The sequence below is a fragment of the Arvicola amphibius genome, chromosome 1 (genome assembly GCF_903992535.2).
Source record: "Arvicola amphibius chromosome 1, mArvAmp1.2, whole genome shotgun sequence".
Taxonomy (NCBI): Eukaryota; Metazoa; Chordata; class Mammalia; order Rodentia; family Cricetidae; genus Arvicola; species Arvicola amphibius.
Genome location: NC_052047.1, coordinates 10,246,779 through 10,259,542, shown reverse-complemented (window position 1 = coordinate 10,259,542; position 12,764 = coordinate 10,246,779). Strand labels below are relative to the sequence as shown.

General features: G+C 39.8%; 1 protein-coding gene across 3 annotated transcripts in view; it reads right to left on the bottom strand.

Annotated features, from left to right (window-relative positions):
• The window catches only part of Antxr2 (ANTXR cell adhesion molecule 2), a 119,029-nt gene that overhangs the window by 72,622 nt on the left and 33,643 nt on the right, over window positions 1-12,764 (bottom strand). For all 3 annotated transcript variants that reach the window (XM_038331500.1, XM_038331507.1, XM_038331516.1), the window contains exons 9-10: window positions 10,606-10,704; window positions 8,647-8,716 (exon numbers count right to left, since the gene is read on the bottom strand). In XM_038331500.1, coding sequence (XP_038187428.1) covers window positions 8,647-8,716; window positions 10,606-10,704 — 169 coding nt within the window. The remainder of the gene's footprint in view (window positions 1-8,646; window positions 8,717-10,605; window positions 10,705-12,764) is intronic.

The following is a 12,764-nucleotide window of genomic DNA, read 5'->3' as shown; positions in this document are numbered from 1 at the left end:
ACAGCCAAACTAGGATTTGTTTAATATGACTGTAATAACAAAACCAATCCCGATGTCACCTAATGGAAGATACACAAGAATTCACAAGGGAGTGTGACTGGTATTAGATGAAATAGTTATGAGCACAGATGTTCTATAGGACCATGGAGGAGAACAGATAATTCATTCTTGGAGTGAACAAAACGACAAAGGTTTCCTGAAGAGAGTCACATATAAGACACATCCTGAAGAATGACCCGGAGTTCGAAAGTAAGATAAAAAAAAAAATTGAATCTTTGTATATGAAGAATCTGACAGGCTGAAACATGAGAGAGGCAGTGGACCATCCAAGAAACAATTGTATTTGACAGCAATACAGTACTAGAGAGCAGGCAGGCAGCTGTGGAATGAATATGATAGGACCAGGGATGGCTGCTAGGTTTCCAGAATTCTAGCTCCAGGAATCTGGAAATAGTCGGAAAAGGTAATGAGCATCTTAAAAACATGGTGATAATTGTGCTTTACAAATGCCATTCTTGTTGATATTACTACGTATAAGGCATGCATCTGAAGAATGTATTTCTAGAGTACAAAGACCAATTACAACAGGCAGAGTCTGTTTCATATGAAATCCAGAGGGAAGCTGAACTAAAATAGTGGCAAGAAAGACGTATAAAAATGAGAAAATGAGAGCTCTTAAGCCATAGTTAGAAGGTCACAGATATTCACAGGATGTAGGACGCAAGGAAGAAAGAAGGGAGATGATTTTGATGCTTCTCTGTTACAAGTTGGTTGCAAGGTCTTGTCTAGGGAACACAGAAGGACCAAACTTGAGCTCTTTGTAGCTTCCAAGTGTAACGTACCTACAGGAAAGTCAGGTAGACATTGTAAGTGGATTACGGGAAATAGAACTACAAGTCAGGTAGACATTGTAAGTGGATTATGGGAAACAGAACTAACTACAGGGGAAGGTGGGATCTTGCCTGGAGATTTGGAGCTGGTCAGCAAGAAAGGAAGCCTTTGAGAAAATGATTTTATAGGTCAGAAATACAGCCATGATAGAAATGTCAGTTAAGAGCCTCAAGGAACAGCAGGACCCTGGGGTAACATCTGAAGTCCAGAGAGTGTGGAGACAGTCTAGGAGTGCCCGGAATGCAGGCGATGCAGGAACAAAAGGCTGAAAACACAACGTACTCGACTCTTGGCCATAAGTGGTACTAGAGCTTAGTACTTCTTCTAGACTTTCTAAAGAGCTGTTGGCACCACCCTTGAAACAGTTTTTCAAATGTAAAAAGACAAAAGAAACTTTTACAATTTACCACAAGGAAGAATTTTAAAGTATATTTTCATGGCCCCTATCACTCAATTAATAGCTGATAAAGCTAAATTCAAGGACACTAAATTCTTCTGCCAGAGAAATTACTAAATCATCTTCTGGCATACTATGAGCTAAATAAAATCAATTGCTCCTCATAGTCACAGTGCCTTAATACACCTGCAGATACGTGAGTGTTCCAAAACAGGAGGGGACGAGGACTCAGCGCTACACGTCAAAGCCACTCTGATCCGAGAAGTGTCACACTTCATGAAAAAGGGTTAACATTTTAATCCACAGAAACCTCCTTGAAATGTGTGGACTTGCTCCCAACTTTATATATAAATATATATTCTGTAAAAGATTTCTATTTAATGATCCATTAAGGAGGATTTTAAAAAGTAAATGAAACTGTTAAAGACAATTGCTGGAAGCACTAAATAATTTATTTTCAATTTGAAAATTAAACTGGCAACCACTCAAAAAAGTTATTAGAATTGTGGTAACTTCAGATATCTGAAAGTAAGCACTACTATCTAATACTCTGCAGAGTGTTCCTTGAGGCTAAGCTTTATGAATGATAAAAGTTTTAATTTGAAAGAAAGGTTTCAGATCTGTGAGTAGATCAAAGAAGCCCCTTTTATTTGTGGGTACAGAAGTGAATGAATGGTCTATCTAAATGTGGTATTTAAAGATATTAAAGGAATTTTTAGTTAAATAGTTTCTTTCTATGCTATCATGACATGTGTATATCACCAAAACAAAAACTACAGCCAGCAAGATCGACAGCTGTCAGGAAAAGTCAGGGCATAATCTGAGCTCTATAGAATCCTATCGAACAGCTCTGTCAATGCCTCCAGTATTGCACTAGCAAAACTTAATAAGTCGGTGAATTTTAATAAGATACAAAAATAATAATCCCCTACTTTAAGTCTTTTCATAGAAGCCACACGTGTAGACATAAGAGATATTACATTCATCATCTTCTAGATGCCAGAACATTTGTTAAGTCATTCTAGGTTTTGCAAAGATCTGCCTTACAACAAAGTAAAACGTGATTCTCTTTTGAGGCTGTTCTTTCTTTCTTCTTAGTTTGAAACAAGAAGGAGTGAGTCAGATTCTTCCCGTGACAGCTCTTCTGATGCTTGGAGAAGCCACATGTCCATCCCATGGGATGAAGCCACATGTCACGCCTTTTCTCAGTCTTGGAAGCATCTGATTTGACAGTCCCACATTTGGCAACACCTTGTTGGCCAGCCATACACATGTTCAAAATAAACATTGTTCCTCTTAAATGACAGGGTCTATAACAGTTTCAGATGCTTGGGAAAGAGACACAGTGCTGACCAAGAGAATATGACATGCTGCTTGGTATAATCAGAAGACAGTATTTAACCAAATGCTGTGTGTTTTGTGCTGGGGAAGGGTTAGCGGAACACACTCATGTCCTCAAGTTTCCCTTATTTCACGAAGATTCTCGTGGTTATAATCCAAATAAAGGCACCACTGATGGCCTGGTATCCAGGATTGCAAATTAAATTATCAAGTCTCATTCCTTACAAGAAAGAACAGATTGAGTCAATAATGTTTGTATCACCTGCTGCCAACACAAAGGATCTAGGGACTGCACAGATACGGATGTACACACACATATGTGGGTATGTTTCTGCAAAAGAAAGAAAAGCTTGGCAAAAGCAAAATTCAGCCAACGAAGAAGAAAGGAAATGGAATTAGTCAATTGGATGCCAAAGGAAATTAGACTCACTATTGAAAAATAACAATGTTCAGGAAAAATATATTTTTTTTTTTTTTTTTGGTTTTTCGAGACAGGGTTTCTCTGTAGCTTTTTTAGAGCCTGTCCTGGAACTAGCTCTTGTAGACCAGGCTAGCCTCGAACTCACAGAGATCCGCCTGCCTCTGCCTCCCGAGTGCTGGGATTAAAGGCGTGCGCCACCACCGCCCGGCAGGAAAAATATTTTTAATCAGTTACCAATTCTAGCTCTCATTCCAAGTCACCCCCACCGAACATTCCAGATTTCTCATATCAGGTTCTTGAAATGACCCATATCCACCACCTCTAACTCCACCTACTCTGTTGATGGTTTCCCATGCTGCCTTTAAAAAGGACTAATGCTATCACTTTCGTCTGGTTTAGATATTTATTTCCTATTTGCCAGAAGATTCTGGCCGGTGTTTCTGAAAGCACATTTAACTATACCATATGCCTCCTTACGTCGTCTCTATCGAGCAAGCTGTAGATTGAGGCTCTGCTCTGCTCCATTCTGTTTTTCTTTTTTCACAATGTGTTTATGTATGTTTACCCGAGTTGTCTCTGTTCTTTTCGTCAAATTACGGGATCTCAAACATTCGAGAGCAGGTGTGCTATTGTCATTGTCTCACAGAGCAAGGGTCAGAGAACTAGCTCTGTATTGCAAATGTGTGCCATGACTCCCTGGCATACCTGGAGACTGCTACCCTGGAATGGAGACCAATCAAAGAACTCGCAGGAGGCCAGTCTGCTTAACCTCAAAGGAGGCAGCTTGCTACAAATGAGCAACAGACACAAATAAACTAAATAATCCACCAAAAGTTTTGCTAGATGATTTTCATAAGTAGACAAAGTTGTGAAAAGAAACAGTGTCCAATGAGAAGACTAGGAGAAGCCCAGTCACTTCCGCTCTTTCTTTCTCATAGCCTACGAATTTGTTCATCTTAACCAAAAATCTGCATCAAGTAAATTTAGTAGACTTTGATCTCTTTCAAAGAAAGTTGTTCAAAGCTCCACTCTAGGCCTGCTTAGTTCCTCCTAAACAGGACCTGCACAAATAGTTTTTTTTTAATGTCTTTGTTTTGAAACTTGTTTATTAATTAAATTTGCTAGTTTGCAGCTTCGTCCTTATATATAATCATCCTGATGGTGCCCATCTCAACTCCCCCCACCACCTCAGCCCTACAAATCCCTTTGCCACATTCAAGTCTTTGTAATAACATTTGTTACTTCAAAAACATCAGTACTTGAATGTAAGACATCTCAGCTATTCTAATGCAAGAGCTTAGTCCCGCCTCCCAGTAAACATCCACCTTAGCCCTCATTTAAATCAAAATCCACAAGCACCTTCAAAAAACTCAACGGGAAGATGAGAGGAGAACTAATGGAGGCGACTAATGAGCAGAGGCATGTGTCTCTGGGCCAGCTCTGAGACCATGCATCTGTCTGTCTAGGGCTCCTTCACCAGAGCATTGTTAATTATTTAGGTGAGCGAACAGGGGGACCCATCGCCACATCTGTCACCTTCACAGTGAAGCCTTCCTTCACTCACAGGCCAGATGTGTTTATTTGAAACACAGACTAACTAGCTATTTAATGGGGTTGAATCCTTAGCCAAGAGGCAATTAGGCAAACATTAAGCATCAGTCACCTTACAAGGCTACACTGTTTCAGTTTTGCTGGTTTTGATTCAATCTCAGAAGAACTGGTCACCTACAGAAAGTATCTGAAGAGAAGTCAAGGCAAAGGAAACAGTCTAAATTGTGTGCAATTTACTAAGCAGAGCAAATGGTGATGCCTCCCAGAACCGGGAATAATCACAATGTTCCCGAAAAGTGCCTCCATGATTAACTAGAATCTGATGCCAAAATAAAAATAAAATGGTACAAAAGCAATACTTTCAGATGAATCTCCATCCCTGAACATTCTGTACCTATAAGTAAAATACTAATAGCAAAAACTAAATAAATGATGGCTTTTCACACCCAATATTTATCATTATGTATGTAATTTTTAAATAGTGCATCTGAAGTATCTATCCTATCTGCAAAGCATGAAAGGATGTCAGTAGTGGCTACAGTACACTATTCAAGGAGAGAGAAAAAAACTGAGGCCTAGGAGCCTGCTGCAAGTTTGATTCCTGAGAGCCACATGAGGGAAGGAAAGCTAAAAGCTGTTCTGTGACTTCCCCATATACCATGGCAGGGGCACAGGCCTGGCGTGCATGGCATACCCACACTTACAGCGATAAGCAAAAGTCAAAGTATCTTTTTAAAGTTTAACTAACGCCTGGCATATTTTAAATGTATCTATAAATATAAATTGCATGCCATTTCATTTTATCATTATATGAGAGAATAATTGAACTGTCCTCTTTAGTCATTCATTTGTTTAAAAGTTTCATAAATTTCTGTCTTTGCCAATGGTACTTAATGCTAAAATAAAATTCTGACCATTTTTTTTATCCCTGTCCCTCCATGAGAAATCAAATGACCTCTTTTAACTCTTTATCTTTATTGGTAAACAAAACTATCTGAGAAAAGTGTAATCGCCTTTCAACCATCAAATGCTTAGTGAATTAACACTAAAATTTACTAACTATTAATAATTAAATTGCTGTGGGAAAATGGTCTGTACCATTACTGGTATTTTAAATAAATGCTGTTTGGCCAGTGGCCAGACAGGAAGTAGAGGTGGGGTGACCAGGCAGGAAGTAGAAGTGGGGCAACGAGAATTCTGGGAAGAGGTAAGTTTCAGTCTGCAGTCGTCACCCAGCTACAGAGGAAGCCAGACACAGAGCAAGCAAGATGTGACTGTCTCACCGAAAAAGGTACCAAGCCACGTGGCTAACACAGACAAGTATTATGGGCTAATATAAGTTATAAGAGTTAATAAGAAGCCTGAGCTAATAGGCCAACCAGTTTATGATTAGTGTAGACCTCTGTGTGATTCTTCAGGACTGAACAAATGTGAGAACTGGGTAGGACAGAAACCTCTGTCAACATTCAATTCCTAATAATTTACTGAGCGGTGAGCACTGGGTAAATGCAAGGGAGTCTACAAGAAACAAGACTCAGTAGCATTTGTCTTAACAAAAAAGAAATGCAATACATATAAGGGCTTGGGAGAAAAATCATAACATGTAAAGGGAATAAGGAGGTCACTTAATGAGAAAGAGTACCTAGGAAGGGTTTTTACTTTATCGAGAAGGTGGCATCTGAACAAGACTTACGGAAATAAGAAAACACCATTCCAAGAAGAGGGACCAGCAAGTCGAACAGCACTGCTGGAAGTGTAAGCTGATGGGTTAAGAGATATAAGAAAGGGTAGTGTGGCCATAGCTGAGCAGGGAAGCAACGAGGAGAAGAGATCTGAGGAAGGGAGGGTCTGGTTCCTTAGGAGAACACTGCCAACTCTGCTGTATCTTGTGTGTGAGGGGAATATAATCCCAATAATCCTTCCTGAAGGGATCACACAGCCTAACTATTTCAACAGGACACCTGAAGTCAAGGGTAGAAACAGAGAGGCAAACAGAGAGATGAATGATGGCAGCATGAGACGACATGACTTTGCCTAGGACTAAGACGATGCCAAGAAAAACTAAAACTACCAGAAAGTCCGATTCAGTCACAGGCGGGTCATCACTGACACTAGACTATCACACAGAACACACACAAACATTGAATCACAGTCTTACTTCTGAAGTTGTATGGTATAGCCTATTCAATTTAAAAAAAAGTAAAACTGGTACCCCTTGATTTGATTTTCATGACCAGAGTGTTGTTCAATAACTTCCAAATACAGTGAGTGCTGACATTTTCACAAAAGCCAAGTACTCGAGCTGACTGCAAAATACGAAAACCGTTCTCTTTGATTCCATGGAAGGAAACATAATCTTCAAAGTGTGAACACTAATTCTGAATTGAGATTTTAGCTTGTGGTGTTTAATAATTTTATGCTCTGTGAAAAGATGAACGTTAAGTAACTCCATCCGTCGGATCAGCATTCTGATGACTGCAGTCACCACTATCCAATAGAGAACATCTCAACCTTATATAGTTATTTGCTGCATATTAAGGCGCATGAGAAAAAATCAGATAGAAATACTAAGTTACTATAAAAATTGCTTGTGCATTGACGATTGAAATAAAAGTCCTTCTTCTGAATTAAAAATTTCTGATTTTAACCAGTTATCATCAGGGTTTACAGTCACACACACACACACACACACAAATGAGTATAGGATTAACTGAAATGGGAAATAAATTAAGGTACAAATTAATGAAAATGAATGCTTAATCATATGTACCATGAACCACATTCCACTTGCTTTTATCTTTAATAATTATTAAATTTCATAGCAAATATTTAAAATCTTACGTTGGAACTCTGTGTGTGTGTGCACGTGTGTGTACATTCAGTACTCTGAAGTTCAAAATAAGAGGTGTGACTGATTATCTGGAAGTTTTCACAATGATTCTCAAACTCATCTGTGCAATTTTAGATTATATTTCATCAATATTCATTACCAAGATAGAGTACACATTAATATCTTCAACCTACTGAGGTTACAGTTTTAGTATTAATTTATAGTTTAACGTTCAATCTGTGCAGTGTGCGAGGTACTAAGTTCTTTGTGCTCACGGGTAAGCACTAGGGCCAATAGGAATGCTAAACACACAGGACTGTTCCTTCAAAGGAAGGCATACATAACCTGTTATCCTGACAGAAGGTTGGGAGCTGAACTGGTTAGTAGCATGGTATCCTATTGCATTATCTGTGTTGCTAAGACCACACCAGAGTCTCCCCAAGATCTTTACTGTGAGTTTGTCAGTGTATAGAACATATCTTTATGGAATGTGTCACATCTACTTTACAAAGAGTGTCAATGGCATCACATCTTAAGGTTTATGGTGCACATGGGACTGAATCAATTATCACCAGGAAAGTTTTCACCAAATTGTGCTGTGCTTAAATACTCCTGAAATAGACTACTCAAAGTCAGGCTCCCGAAGTTTGAACCTTCAAACAAGCTCCTTAGTCATGTTGAACCAAACTGCATTCTTGCCTTTCCTAGATCCTTATTCTGATGGCTGCGGTGGCTGCAGAGACCCACTTAGTACAGTTAAAAATTATTCGTAATGAATTTAACAATCAAACTTGGTGGCTGCACACTTGCAGTTTCAGCATTAGGAGGTAAAAGCAGGAGGACCGGGAGTTCAAAGGAAGCCTCTTAGGAAACTTAGTAAACTGAGCCAAAACTTAGTAAATTTGAGGTCATCCTACACCTTGTCCTCAAAAGACAGAATAAACAAACAAAAGTAACAATGTGAATTGTCATTTTATAGTTATTTGTTGCATTTGGGTTTTGTTTTGATTTGCTTTGTTTGTTGTTTGTTTTTTTAATCAGTGAAGAAAAGTTGTTATCAGGAGTGAGGAGACACACACACACAGATACACATTCACACACAGACACACATACACACACACACACACACACACATACACACACACATACATACACACACACACACAGCCCAGGAGCTGAACATCCCTGTTGAGTTGTTGTTGATGGTGTACTTACTCTCCAGCCTTGTGCAGGACAGGCGCAGGACAAAGTATGGAATTATACTGAACAAGTACTGGTTTTTCACCTAAAAAAAAATAAAAATAAGATACGATTTAGTTAGTAAAGAGTTGTATATCTCTAGCACAGCCTCATTCAAAAAAAAAAAGCCAAGCATTACACAATAAGACTTCAGTGGGGAATACAAGAAAGGTCAACAACATCTGTTAAAGCCTAGCTAATAAGGCAAAACAGAGAAGAGTGAGAAATGAAGAGTTATAACATCTTGATGCAAAGATATGATCAATCATTAAGTTAGGATTTTTTAGCTAAGTTAATAGTAGACATTGTAGATACAACTTTTTCTCTGTTTCAAATATATCAGACTTTCAAAGATAGATTAGATATTGTTTCTAAGAAACAGAATTTAGAAAGAGTAGAAAACAGAAGACTTGTGGCTAAGTTAACAAGACAGCTATCTCTGCACCATACAAGCACATCCTAGCAAGCTGGGTGCTTAACCTGTGTAGATTTAGCTGTAAGTGTGAAAATTTATCTGGCAATGAAATGGCTGAAAACATTTACATAAACAAATGGATTGGCTAAGAAAGTGAGTGATAAAAAAACAATTTCACCTCCACCAAATTGAGAGTTGTCAATGAAGTGATTCTCATCAATGTGTATATTATAATCAACCCAAGTATGCAATCCAAAGAAGTCATATAAATCTAACACTTACATACTAATAACTATTGAATAGAAATAAAGTTAGTCTTCCTTGCTCAGCTGTGTTATATATTATGAGTTTAGCCCAAATCCAACGGTGTTCCTGATACAGAGAACAGAGAATAATGACCATATTTACCATGCTGAAACTCTCCCTGCTTTAATTCAACAGGCACACAAGTGGCTGATTATTGCCAAACCTGATGCTAATTTCAATACCATCAGAGAAACAGCAAAGCTACAGCTGAATCTCGCTAAAAACAGACCAGAGTTCATAAATTAAAGGCCAAAATACCCACCGATTGGGGAAAAAATGATTTACTAGCAGACCAATACACTCAAGAAAGCAAGTCCTACTGACAAGATGACTATCATCCAACTCGATCTGGTGAACTCTAAGGGCCTGAAAGGCCAACAGCACAAGAGCCAAGTCAAACAATACTAAAATTGGACAAGAAAACATAGAGAAGAGACGGTAAAAAGTGAAGTAGTTCGATACAATTCCTTTTTAAGGCAAGAGTAGCAAAAGGTAAGTCTAGACGGGACATTTGATCACAGGACTGATGTCCTTAGTCCAAACCCTGGGTGCAGGTACTTTCAGCTGTGCCTGTCATTAGCTGTCTCACAACAGGAGGAAGGTGATTTTACTCACCACCAACCATCTCCTGAATATTGACGTTGCTTAGGACAGGGTCGGGGGTTTATGAAGTAATGAACAAATGTTGTCACTACTAAATAATCATTACTCCTTATATTATTAAGGAGGTTTCATGACTTCTCTGATGAAAAAATGCGGCATGGCAGAATTTAATTCAAGAAAGAAAGAGAGAGGGAGGGAAGAGGAAAGGATGGAAAAAGGGAGGGAGGGACAAAGACAGACAGAGAGAGAGAGAGAGAGAGAGAGAGAGAGAGAGAGAGAGAGAGAGAGAGAGAGAGAGAGAGAGAAATATCCCAGGCTGCAGAGATGGCTCAATGACTAAGAGTAGTTGCTGTTCTCCCAGAGGACCTGGGTTTGGATCCCAGCACCCACAAGACCCACAAGGTAGCTCACAACCATCTATAATTCCAATTTGAAAGATTCCAATGTCTTCTGGGCTCTGGAGGCACCAGGCATTCGGTAGGCACAAACATTTGTGCAGGCAAAACATTCATACACTTAAAATAAAAATAAATACATTTTAGAGCAAAATAATTCCTCAAGACTGTGTGCAGTAAAGACATTCATGTGCCATGGGATTCCCAGAGACTCACTCTTCGAGTAGGTGCTGTTTGCGGTGAACGTGCAGAGGACACTGGCATCGTGACTGCTGGATGTGACTGCTCTCCCACTCAGAACAACTTGAAACTCCTCTAGAGATAAAAAGAAAGGCAAGCACTGTAACCAGCGTTTTACTGAAAACAACCGAAGTATCGAGAGCTTTAGAATATATTTCTTCATTCTCTCCTCTTAACTGACAGCCGTGAAGATGCGACTCCAGCCAAGATTGCTTTCCTAGGGTGTCTAGGTGGGTAGAGTGGAGACGACATTCACTATCACTTGGAGCTGTTATCTGGTCTTTATTAGTGTTTGCCAATAGTAACCCAGGTATTAGAAGTAAAATATAGTAATAACTACCTGGCTTATCTCAATTCCCAGAATTCTGTTCTCACACCTTTTTCCAAAAAGAATGTTCTCTTTCTCTTTCCACTCTCAGCATAAAGTTCATGTGGTACACAAAGGAAATGTACTTAAAATCTAGTAGAGGTTCTGCATCCTGGGTTGCTGACAGCCGTGCGGTGCCTAGAGGAAGTTGCTTTACTATCTCCCTATCTACACTGTAAGAATAGACACTAAATGTCAGAGAATGAAAGAATATACCACGAGAAAAGTTAACAGACAAAGTCTCTGATAGGCTGAGAGTACTTCTTGTTTGACTACAAGAGAATATGTTAGCCATTGCAATGGTGATGGCCTCCTGTCCCAAGGACAAACTGAACCATAAGAAATGTCAGAGAATGAGCTGATCAAATTACAGTTTAGGAATTGGGCAGCTCCCAGTCAAGGGTAGTTTGGGAGCTCCACCAAAAATTAAATAAGTAAATTCAGCAAAGTTTTTTTCTAGAAAGAACATAGAAATAGTGCAAGCATACACACTTGTGGGGAGAGAGGGGGGGGGGACCCACACATTCACACCATAGATCTATCTTGTGGGAAAGTTCCTACTTTATATTCTAAATGTATTGATTGCTTTTGACTGGTCGAGCTGAAGTTATGTTTTGTTTCTTTGTTTATTTGTTTTGGTTGTTATTTTCAGTCCATGTATTTATAAAAATATAGCTCAGATTTTGTTGAAGTTTACAAATCAAGCAGAGGCCACTTGTGATGTCTGAATAGACTTTTACGCTCAGATTTCTTTCGTCTTAATTCACATTAATACCCTCTGTCCTCGCAAACTTCTCCCTCCCGACATTGTCCCACATTCATGCTGTCATCAGCTACCCAAGCAAAGCCTACCGGCCGCTCTCCACTCCCTGAGTCACAGAGACTTACTCATAAGTTCTCACACTGTACAGGTAAAACCTAAAATGTAATTCAGTAAGAGCGTGAACGCTGCTGTCAGATGGACAAGGACCTAAAGGACATTGACTAGTGGCAAATACCAAATCTGTCTCTGTCCCTTACTCCATCTGCCAACTGGGGGATTATACAACTTCGAGGTAGCATTGTTTGGTGATTAGGTAAAACTGTGTATGCAAAGGACACAGTCAGGAAGGCACACTAAGATGGAGTCTAACAACAATATAATCTGTTGCTTTAATGAGTTGTCTTTGTTTTTCCTCTAAGAAACTAATGGCCCCCACCTCTAGAAAAGACCCCGCTGCTCGGGAATATCCTGTGTACTCTTCCTGCCTGGCATCTGGATGACCATTTATTAGGAAGCTAGAGGATGCAGAGAGCAAGAACCTGTCCGCTAACTGTGATGGACTCAGCGTTTCTCCTTTTCTTTCTTTCTTTCTTTTTTTTTTTTTTTTTTTTTTTAGAGCCTGTCCTGGAACTAGCTCTTGTAGCCCAGGTTGGCCTCGAACTCACAGAGATCCGCCCGCCTCTGCCTCCCGAGTGCTGGGATTAAAGGCGTGCGCCACCGCCGCCCGGAAGCATTTCTCCTTTTCTAAGTAAAGCTCTGCCAAAATGAACTCTAGGTCAAACGCGAAGAAGAAGGGAGGCCAGGGCGAAGCAGACTGTCTGGGCAAGGATGTCTGGGAGGTGGGGACCTGAGCCTTGAGTAGCAGCTGATGACGCCACCTACTTCCTTCCTGCACTCTTCCCGGAAGAAGTCACTTCCATATGTGCCTGGAGCTGGTAGATATGGTGACGTGGCCGGGTCAACAGAGCACACAGCTCTGCACCTTCGCATACCTGGCCACCCAAT